General features: G+C 49.6%; 1 protein-coding gene across 2 annotated transcripts; it reads left to right on the top strand.

Moving 5' to 3' along the window:
* The first annotated feature begins 494 nt into the window (after positions 1-494).
* Positions 495-17,801, top strand: LOC120370618. Of its 2 annotated transcripts, none has more exons than XM_039485646.1 (5): positions 495-631; positions 7,997-8,045; positions 8,276-8,330; positions 13,950-14,060; positions 15,677-17,801. In XM_039485646.1, exons 1-5 carry the CDS (start codon positions 551-553, stop codon positions 17,619-17,621), a joined length of 2,241 nt encoding a protein of 746 aa, XP_039341580.1. In that variant the 5' UTR covers positions 495-550; the 3' UTR covers positions 17,622-17,801. The 2 variants fall into 2 exon arrangements, with proteins under 2 accessions (XP_039341580.1, XP_039341579.1); XM_039485645.1 differs by lacking the exon at positions 495-631 and adding an exon at positions 4,332-4,721.
* The last annotated feature ends 4,238 nt before the right edge of the window (positions 17,802-22,039 follow it).

Raw genomic sequence — 22,039 nt, 5'->3', positions numbered from 1 at the left:
ACACCCGGTCTGGGGACCAGTCCCATACAGAGCCTCACAGCGCCTGCCTGATTCACTGTGGTGTTACTCCAATTTAATGCCATTCTCCAAGGGCTTATGCTGGTGAATGCCCTTCCAGAAGGATGTTATCAATGAAAGAGAAGTCAGAAAAAAGCCTCAAGACTGATTCAAAGGTTAGAAACCCTGCCACCTAGTGAGAGACTCAGGAGCTCAATTTCTTTTGCTTAATGAAGAGAAGGTTACGGGGTGACTCAGTCACAGTCACTAAGTACCTTCATGGGGTGCTGGGGAGGGACTGCAGGGAGCCAGGGTCTTGCCCACCTCTGATGCCTGCAGTCCTTTTGTGATGTCAGGACCCGCCTGGTCCTGGCCCTTTATGATGCGTCACTGGAACAAACAGCCCCTCAGGAGAGATCCAGCCACAGCAGCAGCAGGGAGTGTAGCATCTCCACCCCCAGTGCGCGTCTAGACCGTCCTTCCCAGCATGTTTGACGCGGGAGTGGGGATCATGCAGAGCTGGTTCTGTGCCTGATGGGACAGCTTCTGGGTGATGTACACCTGCGTCCTTCTGGTCCCGGTCATCTGGGTGGCCATGGTGACTCAGCACAGCTTCTCCTGGAGAAGCAGGATGGTAGGAGGACTCTCCCCAACTCCCCCAGCCCCAAGCCGTCCTGCGCTCTCAGCAGAGCTTGCCTGGACACAGCCCCATGGAAGGGAGGGCCCGAGGCCCCCTGTTCTGACCAGGACCTGTTGCGCTGATGGGGCACATCCACAGAGAGAGACAGGGCCACAGACAGAGCTCGTGGCTCCATTCATTGGTTGTTCCTTACTGCTCCGACCACCGGCTAGTGCTCAAAATGCCAGGGCTCTCCCTCGTGGTCCCAGCGTTCCTGGCACCCCTGGCACTGAGCCGGCTCTGGCCAGTTATTTCCCTACACTGGGGGAAGCTGAACAAACCCTCCCAGCTCCCGCCCAAAGCCACAAGCTTTCCGGGTCCCTGGCCTCCCAGCCGGCCAGGGAGAGGGCAGGCAAGAGGTGTGGGGAGAAAGGGGGAATCCAGGACAGATCTTTGGGTTTGGTCAGTTGGGGATCTTGCCCAGGGCCGGCTCTAACATTTCTGCCACCCCAAGCAAAAAAAAAGAGCGCCGCCCGACCCCTCCCCGAGCATTGCGTCGCGCCACCCAAGTCCCCGACCCCGGCGTCGCGTCGCGCGCCCAAGTCCCGCCCCAAGTAACGCATCGCACCGCCCCAGTCCCCGCCCCCCAAGCGTCGCGTCATGCTGCCCAAGTCCCCGTCCCCTCCGAGCGTCATGTCGCGCCGCCCAAGTCCCCACCCCCGAGCGTCGCGTCGCCCAAGTCCCCGCCCCCCCAAGCGTCGCGTCGCGCCGCCCAAGTCCCCACCCCCCAGTGTCGCATCGCCCAAGTCCCGCCCCCAGCGTGCATCGCACCTCCCAAGTCCCCAGCGCCGCCTGGCCAAACCAAAAACAACAAAAACAAACCCCAATCGCCGCCCCCTCCAAGGTGCCACTCCAAGCACGTGCTTGGTAGGCTGGTTCCTGGAGCCAGCCCTGCTCAAAGCCCAATGGTATTGAGCCAAAGGTGTGGCATAGCAAAAATGATTGTAAATGGACACTTGCAATGAATTTGTTGTTATTGCTAATGGTAATTTTTGTATCTAATGTGCTGCTATTACCAAGAACTGTAAAAATGAACAATGTGCCTAATCTTTTGGCAAGAGATTATAAAAGGCTGATGCCTCAACCCCATCTAAACGTAGCACTGAAGACCGATCCCTGCTGTGGATGTACTCCAGAGACTTGATTTGAACCTCCAGTTCCGCCAGTTCAGCCAGCCCCAGAGAGAGACTGCCATATTGGAAGGGCGCTGAAGATCTCTTCCCCGAGAGCTGATGTTCGCAGGCCTGCTTTGGCTACCTGCAGCAAGCAGATAACTGCCAGGAGAAGGATCCCAGCCTATTCAAAGAACAGAGTGCTTGCTGCTTGGTCAGCTCAGGAGGGTGTGAGGACATAAATGCCAAATAAGCAGCGCATGCTTTCAATGCATAGGATTAGTGGCCCGTGTACCTTTCAGTACTGAAGAAATCTGTATGTTAGATACTGTTATTTTTCTTTGACTGGTATGTGCTGTATTGCTGTAATGATAAGAGCATGTTTCGATTTATGAGGTGTCTTAGTTAACCCACAGATTGTCGTCTTATCAACAGAAGGATTTTTTTTTGTTTAGTCTGAGCAGCTTTACTACACTGTGGTGTCTTTCCTCCACATTGGAGCAACTCAGGCTACTGGCATCCCCAACTGTCCCAATTTGCATATTTGTGGTGGTCTCCACAGGTGGGAGTTCCGCTGTCAGACCAGACTGAACCTGCTCACTGTCCCTGCAATACAATGGAATTATTACGGGTACGGGTGTAATCAAAGTTTGGTGGGTTACACTCAGGCCAGGCCCTTGTCTCTGGCTCTTTTATGGAGCCCTTACTCTGCTCTCCCAGGATCCCCTCTCTGCCTGAACACCGGTTGCTCTTACAGGCCCAGCTCACTAGGTGACATCTAGCCTGTCTTTCCATCCAGACTCTATGGAAGACTGGAGAACTGAGCAGGATTATGACATCACAGGTATCAAGGAGGCTGAACAGCTGTAACATAAGAATGGCCACACTGGGTCAGACCAAAGGTCCATCTAGCCCAGTATCCGGTCTTCCGACAGTGGCCAATGCCAGATGTTTCAGAGGGAATGACCAGAACAGGGAATCATCAAGTGATCCATCCCCTGTCATCCATTTCCAATTTCTGGTAAACAGAACCTAGAGACCCTCAGAGCATGGAGGGGCATCCCTACCCATCTTGGCTAATAGCCATTGATGGACCTATCTTTCATGAAATTATCTAGTTCTTTTTTGAATCCTCTTATAGTCTTGGCCTTCCCAACATTCTTTGGCAAGGAGTTGACTGTGCATTGTGTGAAGAAATACTTCCTTTTGTTTCTTTTTGACCTGCTGCCTATTCATTTCATGTGGTGACCCCTAGTTCTTCTGTTCTGAGAAGGAGTAAATAACACTTCCTTATTTACTTTTTCCACACAAATCATGATTTTTTAGTCCTCTATCATATCCCCTGTAGTTGTCTTTTCTAAGATGAAAAGTCCCAGTCTTATTAATCTCTCCTCCTATGCAAGCTGTTCCACACCCCTAATCATTTTTGTTGCCCTTTTCTGAACCTTTTCCAATTCCAAGTATCTTTTTTGAGATGGGGAGATCACATCTGCATGCAGTATTCCTACGCTTTGTTTCCTATGGTTCTGCCAGTTACTGATCCATGAGAGGACCCTTCCTCTTATCCCATGACAGCTTACTTTGCTTAAGAGCCTTTGCTGAGGGACCTTGTCAAAGGCTTTCTGAAAATCCCAGTATGTCAGTGCCTTCAATGGCTTTTAATCTTTCCAATGGGGACATCGGAGACATGGTCCAGTTAACTTGTGTTCAGGCCTAACAAGAACTCAGATGCAACCTGCTGTGAGAAACTCATTTTAACAAGGATGCCCCTGTACCAGCACAGACCACAGGTCAAAATGTGTAACTTCAATAACAATGGTATTGGAAGAGCCCAAAATAACCGTTACAGGAATGTATTGACTATGACCCCTTACTTCAAATGCACTGTGGCCTAGTGGATAGAGAACTAGATGGAACTCAGGAGACTTAAGTGCTAGTCCTGGCTCTGCTATTGTCTTCCTGGGTGGCCTTAGGCAAGTCACTGCTCTTCTCTGTGCCTCAATTTCCCATCTCGAAAAGGGGGCTAATGCTACAGACCGCCTTTGTAACGTGCTTTGAGATCTACTGATTGAACATGTTAGATAAGAGGTAGGGCTCTTTATTATCTTATGATATAGGGTGCTTTTCTTAAAGCGCCCACTGCTGGAGTCAAGTGATTTATCTGAGAATCTCTGCTCTTTATTTTATTTTATTTTATTTTATTTTATTTTATTTTATTTGTTAGCCAATTTTAAGCCCTCGTGGTTGCAAAGAGAAGCTGGAGAACATGAATTGAGTGCACCCTAGCGGCTCAGATACCAGAAGGCAAATGAAGAGGTCCCCAGATGAATGTTTTTTGAAGATCTCATTATTTTGAAGCCAATCTCATGATTTTGGTGGGGCCCAGCTCATGGTGTTGGAATGCTTGGGCTGGCGATACCATGAACGTTTTTCTGCACTGGTAGCACTAGAGAATCACTTCAGGGCTGCTTCTCACTTCAGGCTGGGAGATTCTGCCTCAGTCACAAGGGTTTTAGGAGTTCCCACAAGTAGGGAAAAAATGTCCCTTGCCTAATGGCTTGAGAGTCATAGAGCTCGGAAAAGACCCAGGGTTTTCCTGGGAAACCTGATGCCCTCTCTCCTGCCTTATTCTGAGCTCAGCCCACTTGGGCGGTTGCCCCATCCCGTCTCCTGATCTAAGTACAGCATTGACACCTCACAGACTAGAGGGAGATTGCAGGAGGGCAGCCCCATTGTGACCTAGAGATGACATCAGCGCCTGCCTGATGCCAGAGCAGCAACCTGCCCTCAGGTGTAGCCTGGGTACTTGTTGCTGCTTTGAGAGTGCCTGTGTTGAGAGTGTCTTAGTGCCTGAGCCCGGGGAAATGAGTTCACTCCTCCTCGGTCTGCTCTTTGTAGTCTTTTATGCTGTGCTGAGGCTCGCCAGATCTGAGGTAAGTGAGACTCCTAGAGAGATAGAAAAGCTGGATTGATGCCAGCTGAATGCAGAAACCAAACATAAGTATTTTTCAATCAGCAGGCTCAGATCAAACTGATATGGGAATCAATCGATAAAGAATGAAAGGACGGGAATATATTTAAAGCAGGTTAACAATGTTTTATGGAAAATGGGCCATGTCAAACATAGATGTGACAAACTTAGACTTGTGTAAGGTGTTGTTTTTCATAGATTCCAAGGCAAGATTGGCCCATTGGGATCTTCTAGTCTGACCCTCCTGTCTAACGCAGGCCAAAGAACTTCCACACAATAATGCCTCCTGCATACCTTTTATTAAAATGTCCAATCTTGATTTTAAAAATTGCCAGTGATGGAGAATCAATCCACCATGACCTTGGTCAATTGTTCCAATGGTTAATTCCTCTCACTGTTAAAAATGGACGCCTTCTTTCCAGTCTGAATTTGTCTAGTTTCAACTTCCAGCCATTGGACATGTTAGACCTTTCTCTGCTAGATTGAAGAGCCCATTTGTAATTGTTTCTTCCCCAGGTAGGTATTTATAGACTTTTCCTCAAACCACCCTTAACCTCTTTAAGCGACATTGACTGAGCTCCTAAAGTCTATCACTACAAGGCATGTTTTCTAATCCTTTAATCATTCTTATGGCTCTTCTCTGAACCCGCTGCAATTTAGCAACATCCTTCCTGAATGTTAGACACCAGAACTGGACACAGGATTCCAGCAGTGGTTGCACCAGTGCCAAATACAGAGGTAAAAGAACCTCTCTCCTCCAACTTGAGATTCCCCTGTTTATGCATACAAGTACCGCAGGACATTTGGATTAAAAATCAGCACTATACAATATCAATGGAGCACAGGTTAAAGGGATTGAGAACAGGCTAATGGCTAACTGACAGATCTTAAAAAGTAATTGTCAAAGGGCTCCTCGAATGAGGGTTTTTCTAATGGGGCTCTGCGGGGATCAGTACTAGGTCTGAGGCTATTCAACATTTTTTCAATGACTTGGAAGTAAATACAAAATTGCTGCTTATAAAAATGTACTGATGACACAAAGATTGGCAGAATGGTAAATAACGATGAGGACAGGGCAGTCATACAGAGAGTTCCGGACAGTTGGTTTGGCAAATGGGGCCCATTCAAACAAAATGCATTTTCACACAGCCCAACACAGAGTTATACATCTGGGAACAAGGAGGGCCTATTCAGATCTGGATTTCACGATCTTTAGTTTTGTATCATCTGCAAATCTGGCCACTTCACTGTTTCCCCCCTTTTCTAGATCGTTTATGCATATGTTGAACAACTCTGGTCCCAGTACAGATCCTTGGGGGACCTTGCTATTTATCTCTCTTCATAAACTCACCATTTATTCCTACCTTTGGTTTCCTATCTTTAAACCAGTTACTGGTCCATGTGAAGACCTTCCCTCTTATCCCATGACAACTTACTTTGCTTAAGAACCTTTGATGAGGGAACTTGTTAAAGGCTTTCTGAAAGTTCAGGTACACTATATCCACTGGATCGCCCTTGTCCACATGCTTCTTCACCCCTGTGACATTATGCCCCATATTCTTCATAGAAATATTGTTCTATGAATATGGCATAAGTAAGGTATGTTTTATGCAAGATGGGTTATGTGAGATATCATTGGAAAGGTTCTGATTTACTGAATGGGATTATCCTATCTGTATAGATGTATCATTTCTGTATCTGAAGTTAGGAATATGGGCTCTGTATCAATTACAAAAGTGCTTGCACCGGGGGAATGCCCCCAAACAGTGGGCAATCAGCCTGGATGGGCCATTAGGAAGGACAATAGGACTTGGAAGATACTAATCTTCCTCCTTCCTGAGAAGTTTCCTGGGATGCTGCTTTGACACTGCAGCGTCATGTGATCATGTCACCTCATAGAATCATAGAAGGCCAGGGTTGGAAGGGACCTCAGGAGGTATCTAGTCCAACCTCCTGCTCAGAGCAGGACCAATTCCCAACTAAATCATCCCAGCCAGGGCTTTGTCAAGCCTGCCCTTAAAAACCTCTAAGGAAGGAGATTCCACCACCTCCCTAGGTAACCCATTCCAGTGCTTCACCACCCTCCTAGTGAAAAAGTTTTTTCCTAATATCCAACCTAAACCTCCCCCGCTGCAACTTGAGACCATTGCTCCTTGTTCTGTCATCTGCCACCACTGAGAACTGTCTAAATCCATCCTCTTTGGAACCCCCTTTCAGGTAGTTGAAAGCGGCTATCAAATCCCACCCTCCATTCTTCTCTTCTGCGGACTAAACAATCTCAGTTCCCTCAGATGGACATCATTTGGGACTGGTGGTATTTTTCCACTAGGAGGGAGTGAGGGGTCAAACTGGGAGACAAAGGATTCCTGTCATAGCCAAATCCTATTTAAGGCTTGGAAGGGAGTTAATCTAGGCTCTTCTCCACCACCTCCCTGCCCCCAAAAGGAAGACTGCTGAAAACACCTGGAGAAATAAAGGAACTAAACTGTGGGGGAGGGGGACAGGGGCTGAGCCCAGGTGAGAAAGATCTAGCCTGTGAAAGGAATACCTGGCTAGTTAAGCTGCAAGCAGTGCGGTTTACCTTCAAGAAACTTTGCAGCTCCCAGGCAAGTGGGCTGAACTCATGCCAAACTGTTGTTGTTTTTTGGTGTAAAAGAGCTGCCGTTTAAGGATGATATTGGGGTTATATCAGCACTTGTTTGGGTGCATTTGCATAACCCATTCATGGCTTCACCACTCAGAAGTAGCATGGACATCCCAAATGCATGCAGATAAAACCCCGATAGCATGCATTCCCTAAATATGTATCTAGGAAACACTGTTGTCCAGAGGTCGGATTTCTCCCCCAAGGTCTGAATTCCGTGTATGGTATCTGGGGTTAGTTGCATACCCTGCAGTCCTAAACCTGCAGAGTTTTGTCATCTCTGCAGGAGAGAGAACTTTGCAGGCTCTCTCCTTCAATGCTTATAAACTCTGCAGGCTCCGGGTACCAGCAATCCCTATTTCTCCAACCCCTGGATTGTTCCAGTGACCCCTGTTATGGGTTGTGCTGTGTGCCCTACATTGTCTGCATCACAGGAAAGCACAATGCCTACCCATGAGGCCTCATAGTGCAATACTCTTCCACAAAGAATAACTTCCCCCTGGCCCCACATGGCAATCACCTCTGGCTCATTGTTCTCTCAGGTTTATTGAGGAGTTCTCTTCTAACCCTGCTGCTTTCTCTGTGTGTTGCAGGCTCTTCGGAGGAAGAGGAGACACACAAAGAAAAAGCAGAAACCAAAAGGTAAGCAGCCCCTGACCCCACAGCTGTGGTGGCAGACTCAGGCCTCATGCAAAGCAGAGAAATAGGGTCTATTCCCCCACCTGCGAAGGCACAGTCATGCCCAGAGTCGTGCAGAGGCACTGGCTGGGGCTCCGTTCACAGGCTGCCTCTGATATCTGGGGCAATAGGCTGCTAGGAAGCAGAGGGTTCCCAAGCAGCTCAATGTCTCCTTTATGTCTCACTTCTGGCAGCTTTTGGGTGCTGTGAGGAAGAGCTGGAGGAGGCTGGTGCATCCCTAGAGACATGGTAAGCAATGCCCCCCTCCATAAATCTGCAGTGGGTCAGTCCTCTCCTTTAGCGTCATGCAATTCATCCCCACCCGAGTAATCCCTCCCCTGCCCCGACCTATGTACCACGCAAGGAACTCTTCTCCTTTAGACTCATGCAATTCATTCCCACCCAGCAGAAGTTGCCATCTCTAATCCACCCCCATACATCATACCGGGGAGGGATAGGTCAGTGGTTTGAGCATTGGCCTGTTAAACCCAGGGTTGTGAGCTCAATCCTTGAGGAGGCCACTTAGGGATCTGGGGCAAAAAATTGGTCCTGCTAGTGAAGGCAGGGGGCTGGACTTGATGACCTTTCAAGGTCCCTTCCAGTTCTAGGAGACTGGTCTATCTCCAATTATTACCGTGGGTCATTCCCTTCCTCGAGCATTATACAGTTCATTTAACCTGGGACGGTGGTGGTGGAGGGGTAGATTGTGTCGACTGGACTGGACCCTCCTCCCCTCCCAAGAAGGGGAGAAAATGTTTTCTGGGAGCAGCCCCATGCACCCCAGGGAGGTGAGGTGGACAGATCGGGAGGAAGGCTGGCCTTTCTGGTAAAGTGAGTAGGGTGAAAGGGATCCAGCAGCACTTGTGTAACGGCCCCTTCTCCAGTCCCCCAGCAGGATTTGAACAACCCTGGACCTTCAGCTCTGCAGCATAAAACACCCCTTAGAGCTGAAGAGGTAGCTGTATTAGTTGGCAGCTATAGTAGGCTGTTATCCTATATGTTGATTAGCTTCTGTGGGCGGGACATGACACACATGCTGCCAGTAGGATACACTCTCACCTCCTCAGCACTAGACAGGGCTCACCTAACAATCCAGCTGTTGTGTATTTGGTTGTCATGGTTTTTGTTGCTATGGCAACTGAGTTAGATTATTATGGTTTAGCTCAACCGGTTTCGACCGGCTGAGTGAGCTCTCTGTGTCTGTAAAATAAAATGGAGGTTTTGGTTAGCTGCCTGCTCTCTGGCTTCAAGTGATTGCTTCCTACGCCGGCTGCCCCAAGGATTTAACACTGGCGACGAGGATGGGATCCTGGTGCTGCTCCAGTAACAGAAGGAAGTAGAAGTCAAGGTAAAGAACAAACAAACAAAAAAAGCTGCTTGTTTGCACTGACTGTGAAAGTGAAACTAAAAATCATGGCTACTCTGACCAGGCCCCTGGAGCCTTTTGATGAGAATACAGAGCAGTGGCATGTGTATACTGAGCGTTTTGAGCTTTTTGGTATTGCAAATGACATTACAGAAGCGAAGAAGGTGCCAATATTCTTAACTGTTGTAGGGGCTAAAACCTACTCTCTGCTACGCAGCTTACTGCACCCTGTTAAGCCTGAGACTAAATCTTACAGTGACATTGTGGAAATCCTGGGGTCTCATTTCTCCCCAAAACCACTGGTAATTGCTGAAAGATATAGGTTCCACAAAAGAGACCAAAAGGAAGATGAAACAGTTGTACAATTTGTAGCCATTTAAAAAAAGCTAGCAGAACACTGTGAATTTAAAGAGATGTTAAATGATGCCCTGCGTGACAGGTTAGTGTGTGGCCTCTGCAGTGAAGCTATACAGAAGCGCCTACTGACAGAGGCTCAGCTTACATTACAGAAGGCTGTTGATATTGCTGTCTCCATGGAACTGGCTACAAGGGAGGCACAATACATCGGTGCATCCCCTAGGGTGCAAAAAGTGTCACAAGAACTGACCCACAAAACGGTGCAGAGTCAAGAATGTTACCGCTGTGGTAAGCTGGGTCACCAGGCATCAGAATGCTGGTGTAAGGACCTGGTGTGTCGACACTGTGGCAAAAAGGGACACATTGAGTATGCCTGTAAACAAAAGAAAAAGAGGCCTGTGGTCTGGCTGACAAAAAGAGGAACCTTGCATACCCTAGAGCAGACCCAGGATGATCAAGGTGACACCTCCTCACAAGAGGAAGTGCCACTGCATGTTTTGTCTTTGGCAGCGGGCTCACATGAATACTGGGTAACCCCTTTATTGGAGGGCAAACCTATACGCATGGAACTAGACACCGGTGCAGCTGTCTCGCTGGTTCCTGAGACTGTGTATAAGGAAAAGCTACAGCATCTTCCGCTTAAGGCAACAAAAACTGTTCTGAAGACGTATACAGGTGAAGCTGTGCCCATGTTGGGCACTATTGATGTTAAGGTGGAGCTCAAAGGACAGGCAGCTAAATTGCCACTGTTTGTGGTGAGAGGTGACTACCCAGCCTTAATGGGTAGGTCTTGGCTTGGGAAGATTCAACTGAACTGGGCAGAAGTGCACCGGATGACTAAAGAAGAAACCAGTCTAACCCTATTCTAAGGAAACATGCTGCTGTTTTTGGAGATGATTTGGGAAGTATGAAGGGAATCACTGTGACATTGAACATTAAACCTGACAGTCCACCAAAATATCTGAAAGCCCGAACTGTGCCATATGCCATCAGGCCAAAAGTTGAAGCAGACCTGGAGTGCCTGGTCACCAATGGAGTCCTAATACCAGTTACCCATAGCTCATGGGCCACTCCTATCGTTCCAATCGTGAAGAAAGATGGCTCTCTCCGGATTTGCGGTGATTTTAAAGTCACTGTCAACCCAGTGTTGTGTGCAGAGCAATACCCGCTTCCCCGCATCGATGACCTCTTCGCAGGCCTGGCTGGGGGATAAAAGTTCAGTAAGATTGATCTGAGTCAAGCATATTTACAGATGCACGTCGATGAAAAGTCCCAAGAGCTGTTGACTATTGTGACTCATAAGGGGCTTTATCGATACTGTCGCCTACCCTTCGGAATAACATCTGCTCCCGCCCTGTTCCAGAGGGCTATGGACCAGATCTTGTGTGGCTTGTCAGGAGTTCAGTGCTATCTGGATGATATCCTGGTCACTGGAAGAAATGAAGAGGATCACTTAAAGAATTTAGAGGCTACCCTACAAAGACTGGAAGAGTATGGCCTACGAGTTCGCAAAGACAAGTGTGAATTCTTCAAGCCCTCTGTTGAATATTTGGGACACATCATTGATTCTGCAGGTCTTCATAAGGCCCCTGCAAAAGTTAAAGCTATTGTGGAGGCTCCCCCACCTCGAAATGTAAGCCAGCTGCGCTCGTTTCTAGGACTCCTGAACTATTATGGAAAGTTCATCTCACAGTTAGCCACACTGCTAAAACCACTTCATGAGCTCCTTGGGCAGAACAAGGCCTGGAAGTGGACTGAAGCCTGTGATGTTGCGTTTAACAAAGCTAAGGATGCACTGCTAAATTCTGAAGTTCTAATGCACTTTGATCCATCCTTACCACTGCAATTGGCCTGCGATGCCTCCCCTTATGGAGTGGGAGCAGTCGTGTCACATATTATGCCTTCAGGAGAAGAGAGACCTATTGCTTTTGCTTCACGCACTCTAAGCAAAGCAGAAACTAACTACGCCCAAATCGAACGTGAGGCATTAAGAATTGTTTTTGGAATTCGGAAGTTTCATCAGTACCTGTTTGGGCGAAAATTTACTCTTCTCACAGACCATCGACCTCTGACATCAATTTTTGGACCCTACACAGGCATTCCCCCATTAGCTGCTAGTCGTATGCAACGTTGGGCATTGTTACTTTCAGCACACACATATGAAATCAAATATCGGAAATCCACTCTGCATGGCAATGCAGATGGCCTCTCAAGGTTGCCTTTGCCGGTCAAACACCGAGATAGTGCCCAAAAGGAAATCTTCTACTTTGAACAGGTAGAGAATACACCCATCACTGCTACTCAGATAAAGAAGGCAACTCGCGTTGACCCAGTATTGTCCCACGTTATGGACCTGGTGATGCATGGAAAATCTCGACAAACCTCTCCGGTCTCATCCGACCTTGTTCCCTACATGTCCAAGCGGACGGAGTTATCGGTCCAATCTGGTTGTTTGTTGTGGGGGAGACGTGTCATTATTCCACCACCACTGAGATCACAGATGTTAGAACAGTTACATTCCGGTCACTGTGGAATAGTGCGCATGAAGGAAATTGCACGAAGCTATTTTTGGTGGCCTGGACTGGACAGCGCTATTGAAGAGAAGGCAAAAGCTTGTATGTCTTGTCAGGGTTTGAGGAATGCACCCCAGTGGGCACCCCTACACCCATGGGACTGGCCTGAAAACCCGTGGCAACGTATTCACGTTGACTTTGCTGGTCCCCTTGAAGGAAGCATGTTCTTGGTGGCAATAGATGCCCATTCTAAATGGCCAGAAGTCTCTATAATGCAGTCCACTTCGGCAGAGAGTACTATCCAAAAACTACGAGGACTCTTTAGTCGTTTTGGTCTGCCAGAACAACTTGTGAGCGACAACGGACCGCAGTTCGTTTCTCAGGAGTTTCAAAATTTTATGAAGGCAAATGGGATACACCACATCACGTCAGCACCATATCATCCGTCCACCAACGGATTAGCTGAAAGATTTGTGCAGACAATGAAAAACGCTTTGAAATCAGCAAGGGGACAACACTCCATTCAAAAGCGTCTGGATACCTTTTTACTTTCCTACAGAAACACACCTCATGCTACGACCCACGCATCTCCGGCCTTTCTAATGATGGGACGACAGCTGCGCACTTGCTTTGATCTGCTGAAACCTTCTGAACCCCGACAAATTGTGCAACATCAGCAGCAATATCAAGTCATCAGACGGGCACCCAGAGCAAAAGACCGAACCTTTAGCCCAGGACAGCCAGTTTTGGCTCGGAATTATACTTCCAGAGCTAAATGGGTTCCGCCACAGTCATCACTCAAACAGGACCTGTTTCCTACAGTCCGGACTGCAGAGAATCTTACCTGGCGGCGACATGTAGATCAGCTGTTGCCAGGTCATGCCAGTCCTCAGGACCCATCTGCAGGTGAGGGGTCTGACTTCACCTCTTCTGGTGAGGACCGAATCACGAGTCACCTGTTTCTGACTGTTCTCCTCCATTACTGCCGGCGGCTGAGATACCCCTTTGCCCAGCACGAGCTGATACCACCTCCTCACCTGTTCGTGCTGCGGACCCTGAGCCCCTAGTGCTTTCGGGTGCAATAACACCAGAAGTTCGCCGTAATCCACCTAGAGACAGAAGGCCTCCTCATCGGCTGGATCTTTAGCTAGGGCGAACCCACGGTTATGGGGCAAAATAATCCCCAGGGTTTAGCCGGGAATGGAGGCAGTCTACCCTCCTTCTCTAGTCTAGTGTGTGTTTTATTTAGGGGATGTTCTTATTAGGGGGGGAGGAATATGTTGTGTATTTGGTTGTCATGGTTTTTGTTGCTATGGCAACTGAGTTAGATTATTATGGTTTAGCTCAACCGGTTTCGACCGGCTGAGTGAGCTCTCTGTGTCTGTAAAATAAAATGGAGGTTTTGGTTAGCTGCCTGCTCTCTGGCTTCAAGGGATTGCTTCCTACGCCGGCTGCCCCAAGGATTTAACACCAGCTAACCCCAAACCAGAACATCCAAGGCCCGGGTATTGCAGGGGAGGAGGCTGCCTCAGTGGAGAATGGGACAGGGAGCCTTTTGGTGCCTCCTCTCTGGGTAAAAGAGGGCCTGAGGGCAGGGCCTGCACTCAGCTATCTGCTCTCTCTGTTCCACAGCTGCCCTGTGCACCTGGAGAAGTTCGGCTTGGCTCAGCGCCTGCTCAGCCTCAGGCTGGTTGAGAGGAGGCTACAGTATGTGGCCAGACACCTGGATGAAGTTCTGATACCGTAAGGCAACTGACCAGGGGGCACCAGACTGGGGGCTGGGTGGGAGGGGAGAGTGAATGTAGAGAGGAGGGAGCAGGGAAAACCAGACACTCCAGGATCCTAAAATAACAGGGAAAAAGTCACTAAGAGGCTTTAGCTTCCAAGGTGAGATACCAGCGAAAGTGAGGTGAGGGATTATCAGAAATTAAATGCAGAGACTACAAGTTGGGGTTGTGAGTAGGATCAAATCCTTCTGTACGGCAATATCTGCCAGCAGGCAACTGTCAAGAACCTTCCCGTGCTGTGTTTGAAAGAAAAAGCAATCAAATGACACCCTGTGAGGGGGTGTCCACCCCACATAGCACTGGAAGGGGCTAAGGTGGCCAGGCAGGCCCATTAACTCCACAGGGTGCACCTGCAGGAAGAGCCGGGGAGCAGGGAATTGATTCCAAGCAGGCTCAGCTGGCAGGAACAGATGGGGCCTATAAAGCCGGGAAGATGACAAGAGACAGGGGCTGCGGCTGGGAAAGGGCAGCCCCTCCCTGGGAAGAGGGGGGAGTGTTTGGAGCTGGTGCACCCAGAGCAAGGAGGGGAACCAGGAGTAGTAGGAAGCAGTCCAGGCTGGGAGAGGAAAGCCCAGAACTGCTGGGTTGAGGGTCCCTGGCCTGGACCCCAGTGTGAAGTGTGGGCCCAGGTTTCCCTACCAGCCCCCGAGGGCATGGCATGGACCGGCGGGGCAGTGAACAGGAAAACTGTCTGGGTCATTGTGGGAGTGACAGTGACCACATGCGTCAATTGGAAGGGGCATTGACACCGAGAGCTAATCCCATCCCCAGAGTAGGCACCAGACAAGCAGTGAGTGGGACACCACGTGATACACCCTAAACACGAGTCATCAGCCAGGACTTTCAGGACCATAGCACAGACCTCCACCACCGGAGAAACTCCATTAACTGGGAGCAATAGTGAGTTGTTAGTCTCTAGGGTATCAGCCATTAGAACAGGACAGTTTTCCAGTGAGTTAGAATGTAAGAACATAAGAACAGCCAGACTGGGGTCAGACGAAGGTTCATCTAGCCCAGTATCCTGTCTTCCAAAACTGGCCAATGCCAGTGCAGCAGAGGGAATGGCCAGAACAGGGAATCATCAAATGATCCATCCCCTGTCGCCCATTCTCAGCTTCAGACAAACAGAGACTAGGGACACCATCCCTGCCCACCTTAGCTAATAGCCATTGATGAATTTATCTAATTCCTTTTATAGTTTATAGTCTTGGCCTTCACAACATCCTCTGGCAAGGGTTACACCCACATGCTCACATCTTCCTCCCCCAAACCAATTGTTGTTCGCTAATCTTTCTATTAAAATAGCAGTAGATCCCGGATCATGCTGAAGGCCCCATTGTGCTAGGTGCTGCACATGTGCATGTGACGAAGGGGTTATCGTTCTAGATAAAATGAGTGCCAGCTCCCCCTCTCAGTCCTTCGTTACCCAGCTGATGTCCTTGTGTCAGGGTGTGGTGTGCAATACATGCCTAGGCACTGCCCCACTGCACTACTGTTGGAAGGCTGTGCCCAAGCCCTGCCTTTGCTCAGGAGAGCCATGTCCCATCTGTCCCTGTCTGCTCTTTCCCACAGGCCGAGTGTGTCGACATCTGCCATGAGCCAGTTCTCCTACTGCTCTAGGGAATCCACCACCTCTGCCCTCCGGAGTCTCAGCTCCTTTTCCCTGAGAGAAGCTGCCATGATTCAGTCAGAGCCCCTCTGCCACACGGGGGAGATCATGCCTGTCGGGGGCTGGGAAGGATCCGCTCATCCCATCCAAGCCCAGCCTCTCACCAGGCCTCCTGCCCACAGCAGACGAGACCGGGGAGAGCAGACCATGGGTCTGGACCAGACGTCAGTCCGTGGCTTAGACTTCAACATCCGCCAGAAGCATCTGCAGAGTCAACTGGGGGCTCCTACCCCATACATAGAGTCGCTGGCCAAGATGATCCCTAACGTCCCTGCTCTGCGCCCACCGGACAGAGACCCCAGGGTGAAGTTCAACATGAGCAGGGTCCCTTTCCTAAGCTGTGAAGTCCTGGAGGAACTGGACTGTCACGTGCACACAAAGAGACTCCAGCATGAGCAGGGCTTACCCCTCACCCCACAGAAACCCCACACAGCTCTTCTGCCTCCAGCTCCACAAACCCCCATCCCGGGGGAGCCATTGCTGGGTGAGCGGGACACCAAGCAGCAATTGATATTAGACACAGATCGGCCCAAATGTGGATTTCCAGCAAAGGTCCCGGAGCCCCTCAGATCCAACACCAGCCCTCAGCGTGCACAGGCGATCCAGGAGCCATGTGTCTGCCCCTCTGGACCCCTGCCTCAAAAGGCCCACAGGATCCTGGCATCCGCTGATGCCATCCTGGCCAGGCTTGTGCCCACGGTGGTGGTCAAGCTGCAGGATCACATTGCTCAGAAATGCTCAGAGATCCAAATGGAGGCGTTCCCAAAGATGGTGAGAGAGTCGCACAGAGATGCTCCCCTCATGAGAGAGACGGCAATAGCAGAGAAGACGCTCACAGCCACACTCCACCTCTATAGGAGCGAGTTGAGAAAGCCCCTTACCAGTGTGAGCGGCACCAAAGGGACTGAAGAGAAGCTGGAGCTGCACATGGAGAGGAAGGTTCTCTTGGGAGAAGGCTCTTGTCTGGGGCCAGGGGCACAGGCAGGTGAGGGCAGGGCAGATCATCCCAGGACCCAAAGCCACCAGGTTGCCCCAGAGGCCCCAGGCTCTGAGCAGCTAACAAGATCCACCCTTGACTCTCTCATTGCTGGGCAGGCTGCACACGACCTGCAGCTGAAGCACCTGATGGAAATGTTGAGCAGATCCCGTCCCTTGGCGGGCCAGGTCTCAGTCTGCCAGCAGTGCCGTAAGACATATCCAGGAAAGATGAAGGGTAAGAAAACTCAGGAGGAGACATCTGCTGAGCTGCATGGTCTTCGAGACATCATGGATCCACATGGGCTCGATGGAACTGTGAATTCGAAGCTCTTCAGGGATCAGCTGCCAATTAGAGTCTGCAAGAAGTGCAGTAAGCTTCGACGGAAGAGACCAGCTGGCTCTGCAGGTGCTGACTTGCCCGGAAGATCCCATGGAATTCCACAGCGATGGACTCCAGGAGACTCCTCAGCATCATCCAACAACAAAAAGATGCCAGTGGTGTGGCTCCTTCCAGCAGACAGGAGAAAGACGCAGGATGGAATGGGGAAAACGGCTCCCAGTAAGCCACCAAAGATGGTGTCCATTGCTACAAGTACAACAGGGCTTTCGCAAGTTGGGGAGAAAACAACTGAGAGTCCTGACGGTTCTCCCCCAAAGTCACCAAAGGCTTCTAGAGCTAGGACATCATCCCCTTCAAGGAGCAAAGTTCCAATTCTCAAATGGATGTTAATGTGCCTCAAGAAAACCTGCACTAAGCTTCAAAACAAAGTGAAGTCCCAAATGTCCAAGGACTCTCGTTCAAGAACACCTGATGCTAAATTTACAAAGCCACCCCTTGGGAAGGCAAGGGCCTCCAAGGGTGTCTGGTAGTAGTATAAGGGCCCTACCGTCAATAAAACACTAACCCCTCCCCTTGACCCCTCAAAACCCGCTCCTTGACCCCTTAAGCCCCAACCACCTGTCACTGGAAGTCCCACCCATGGCGGACACATGACCGGAAGCAAAGTGTGTCATGTGACCCCTCTAAGAACTCCTCCCACTGCCCTCTACCAATCAGGATGGGTTTTGTCCCCGTAGGCCCGCCCCGAGAGGAGATTTGACCAATCAGGGGGTGTTCCGGGCCGGGGTGACCCATCCAGAAGTGGTTCGTGTGACCCCTCTAAGAACTCCTCCCACTGCCCTCTACCAATCGCGATGGGTTTTGGCTGCATAGGACAGCCCTGAGAGCAGGTTTGACCAATCGGGGGTGTTCCAGGGCGGGGTGACCCCCCAGGAGCGGGTCCTGTGACCCCTCTAAGAACTCCTCCCAGTGCCCTCTGCAATCAGAGTGCAGTACCATCACCCCATAAGTCCCAGCACCAAGGCAGAAGAGGCTCTTTTACCCAGAATGCGTGCTCTAGAGATCATGGAGACATGGACTCCTTCACCACCCCCATGAGAACGTCAGACTTTGTTTTAGCCCTGAGGGCCTTTGGACTTGTGTGGGAAAAGCTCTACATCAGCGAGAGTTGCGACGAGGGCCCTTTGACTCAGCCGTTGATGGATACGCTGGAACCCGAAACCCAAACCCTCCTGAGGCACCCCAATGAGCGTGACCGCCTCTCATTGTCCGCTCCCCTAGAGGAGGAAGGTGAACGCAGCTCGGGGGAGTCACCGGAGGACAAGGTGAATGGAAAAGACATCACTCAGGTAAATGCATGATTAAGAAGTGACGGTTGATGATGGGGTGTAATGGGTTAGGAACCGCAGGGTTGCGTAAATCTAAAAACAAGCAGTGGGGGGCTTACACTGTTTCTTTTCTGAAAATCTCTCAACAGCTCGACGATGCCTTTATCAAAGCCTTTGAGAACCAACCACACAAACACAACTCCGGTTCCTCAGCGGCCACCACCACACCAAGCCCTGAGAAAACTGTGTGTGCGAAAATGCCCATATTCACAAACCCAGAGCACGCGCTATAGGGGTTGTGAATAAAAAACCAAGGACTGACAAACCATTCTCCCAACACCATAAACTCATCACAGCTTCCCCATAGTCTAGTGTTTGGGAAAAGTATGATGCTTCATTCAGAAAACTGATGAAGATTTGGGGAAAATATGATGCTTTGTTCAGAATACTGGTGGCTGCTATATCCTCAGGGGGTCTAAAAGAAAGGAGGGCTGGAAAGACCCTACTTATAAAGCCCAAAATGCCGTTAGCCTTCTTGGCAACAAGGGCACACTGTTGACTCATATCCAGCTTCTCGTCCACTGTAACCCCTAGGTCCTTTTCTGCAGAACTGCTGCCTAGCCACTTGGTCCCTAGTCTGTAACAGTGCATGGGATTCTTCCATCCTAAGTGCAGGACTCTGCACTTGTCCTTGTTGAACCTCATCAGGTTTCTTTTGGCCCAGTCCTCTAATTTGTCTAGGTCCCTCTGTGTCCTATCCCTATCCTCCAGTGTATCTACCACTCCTCCCAGTTTACTGTCATCTGCAAACTTGCTGAGGGTGCAGTCCACGCCATCCTGCAGATCATTAATGAAGGTATTGAACAAAACCGGCCCCAGGACCGACCCTTGGGGCACTTCGCTTGAAACCGGCTGCCAACTAGACATGGAGCCATTGATCACTACCCGTTGAGCCCGACGATCTAGCCAGCTTTCTAGCCAGCTTATAGTCCATTCATCCAGCTCATACTTCTTTAACTTGCTGGCAAGAATACTGTGGGAGACCGTATCAAAAGCTTTGCTAAAGTCAAGGAATAACACGTCCACAGCTTTCCCCTCATCCACAGAGCCAGTTATCTCCTCATAGAAGGCAATTAGGTTAGTCAGGCATGACTTGCCCTTGGTGAATCCATGCTGACTGTTCCTGATCACTTTCCTCTCCTCTAAGTGCTTCAGAATTGATTCCTTGAGGACCTGCTCCATGGTTTTTCCAGGGACTGAGGTGAGGCTGACTGGCCGATAGTTCCCCGGATCCTCCTCCTTCCCTTTTTTAAAGATGGGCACTACAGCAGCCTTTTTCCAGTCATCTGGGACCTCCCCCGATTGCCATGAGTTTTCAAAGACAATGGCCAATGGCTCTGCAATCACATCCGCCAACTCCTTTAGCACCCTCGGATGCAACGCATCCGTCCCCATGGATTTGTGCTCATCCAGCTTTTCTAAATAGTCCTGAACCACTTCTTTCTCCACAGAGGGCTGGTCATCTCTTCCCCATGCTGTGCTGCCCAGTGCAGCAGTCTGGGAGCTGACCTTGTCTGTGAAGACAGAGGCAAAAAAATCATTGAGTACATTAGCTTTTTCCACATCCTCTGTCACTAGGTTGCCTCCCTCATTCAGTAAGGGGCCCACACTTTCCTTGACTTTCTTCTTGTTGCTAACATACCTGAAGAAACCGTTCTTGTTACTTTTAACATCTCTCGCTAGCTGCAACTCCAAGTGTGATTTGGCCTTCCTGATTTCACTCCTGCATGCCTGAGCAATATTTTTATACTCCTCCCTGGCCATTTGTCCAATTTTCCACTTCTTGTAAGCTTCTTTTTTTTGCCTTTAAGATCAGCAAGGATTTCACTGTTAAGCCAAGCTGGTTGCCTGACATATTTACTATTCTTCCTACACATCGGGATGTTTTTTTCCTGCAACCTCAATAAGGATTCTTTAAAATACAGCCAGCTCTCCTGGACTCCTTTCCCCCTCATGTTATTTTCCCAGGGGATCCTGCCCATCAGCTCCCTGAGGGAGTCAAAGTCTGCTTTTCTGAAGTCCAGGGTCTGTATTCTGCCGCTCTCCTTTCTTCCTTGTGTCAGGATCCTGAACTCGACCATCTCATGGTCACTGCCTCTCTGGTTTTACTGCAGTTTCATACCGGAGCTCTGAGCAGTCATACTGCTCTCTGACATACAATGCAACTCCCCCAACTTTTCTGCCCTGCCTGTCCTTCCTGAACAGTTTATATCCATCCATGACAGTACTCCAGTCATGTGAGTTATCCCACCAAGTCTCTGTTATTCCAATCACATCATAGCTCCTTGACTGTGCCAGGACTTCCAGTTCTCCCTGCTTGTTTCCCATGCTTCTTGCATTTGCATATAGGCACTTAAGATAACTCACTGATTGTCCTGCTTTCTCAGTCTGAGACAGGAGTCTTCTCCTCTTGCACTCTCCTGCTCGGGCTTCCTCCCGGTATCCCATTTCCCCACTTACCTCAGGGCTTTGGTCTCCTTCCCCCGGTGAACCTAGTTTAAAGCCCTCCTCACTAGGGTAGCCATCCTGCTTGCAAGATGCTCTTCCCTCTCTTCGTTAGGTGGAGCCCGTCTCTGCCTAGCACTCCTCCTTCTTGGAACACCATCCCATGGTCGAAGAATCCAAAGCCTTCTCTCCGACACCCACCTGCGTAGCCATTCATTGACTTCCACAATTCGACGATCCCTACCCAGGCCTTTTCCCTGCACAGGGAGGATAGACGAGAACACCACTTGCGCCTCAAACTCCTTTATCCTTCTTCCTAGAGCCACGTAGTCTGCAGTGATCCACTCAAGGTCATTCTTGGCAGTATCATTGGTGCCCAAGTGGAGAAGCAGGAAGGGGTAGCGTCTGAGGGCTTGATGAGTCTCGGCAGTCTCTCCATCACATCGTGAATCCTAGCCCCTGGCAAGCAGCAGACCTCTTGGTTTTCTCGGTCGGGGTGGCAGATAGATGACTCAGTCCTCCTGAGGAGGTCACTCAATCAGGGTGAACTGGAAACCAAACCGGGCAGACAAACCCCAAATGCTGGTGGTTATTCCAATACTTAGGTTTACCAACCAGCACAAAACAGCTTCTGTAGTACCTTACTGGTTACTCAGAAGTCCAAACCACACAGTTCCCTTAAAGTGCCCAGCCTTAGGCCTCCATCCAGACACACCTGTCAGATATGCTGATGATTCCTGAAAATCTTATCTCATCATATAAAAGAAAAGGTTCTTCCAATCCCAAAGGATCAGCCACACACCCAGGTCCAATTATAACTTAGATCTTACCCAAAATACACGCTACAGCCAATTCTTATTAACTAAGCTAAAATGTATTTAAAAAGAAAAAAGAGAGAGAGTGTTGGTTAAAAGATCAAGATACAGACAGACGTGAATTCAACTCTTGAGGTTCAGATACATAGCAGAGATGAGCTTGTAGTTGCCAAAAGTCCTTTTAGAAATAGTCCATAGGTTATAGTCCAATGTCCGTATTCAGGGTGACTCCAGTCAGTGACTGGGGATCTCAGTCCTTGTGGCTTAAGGTTTCCCCCTCTTGAAACCCAAAGCAGATCT

Source organism: Mauremys reevesii, linkage group 8, assembly GCF_016161935.1.
Source record: "Mauremys reevesii isolate NIE-2019 linkage group 8, ASM1616193v1, whole genome shotgun sequence".
Taxonomy (NCBI): Eukaryota; Metazoa; Chordata; order Testudines; family Geoemydidae; genus Mauremys; species Mauremys reevesii.
Note: the sequence above shows the minus strand (reverse complement) of the source record. Positions and strands in the feature narration are given on the sequence as shown.

Excerpts from the sequence above, each read along its gene's own strand:
- LOC120370618 (XM_039485645.1), top strand. The coding sequence starts at position 4,554 with ATGCCAGAGCAGCAACCTGCCCTCAGGTGTAGCCTGGGTACTTGTTGC. Across the intron at positions 4,722-7,996 it reads TGAGGCTCGCCAGATCTGAG|GCTCTTCGGAGGAAGAGGAG; the intron begins GTAAGTGAGACT and ends TGTGTGTTGCAG. Across the intron at positions 8,046-8,275 it reads GAAAAAGCAGAAACCAAAAG|CTTTTGGGTGCTGTGAGGAA; the intron begins GTAAGCAGCCCC and ends CACTTCTGGCAG.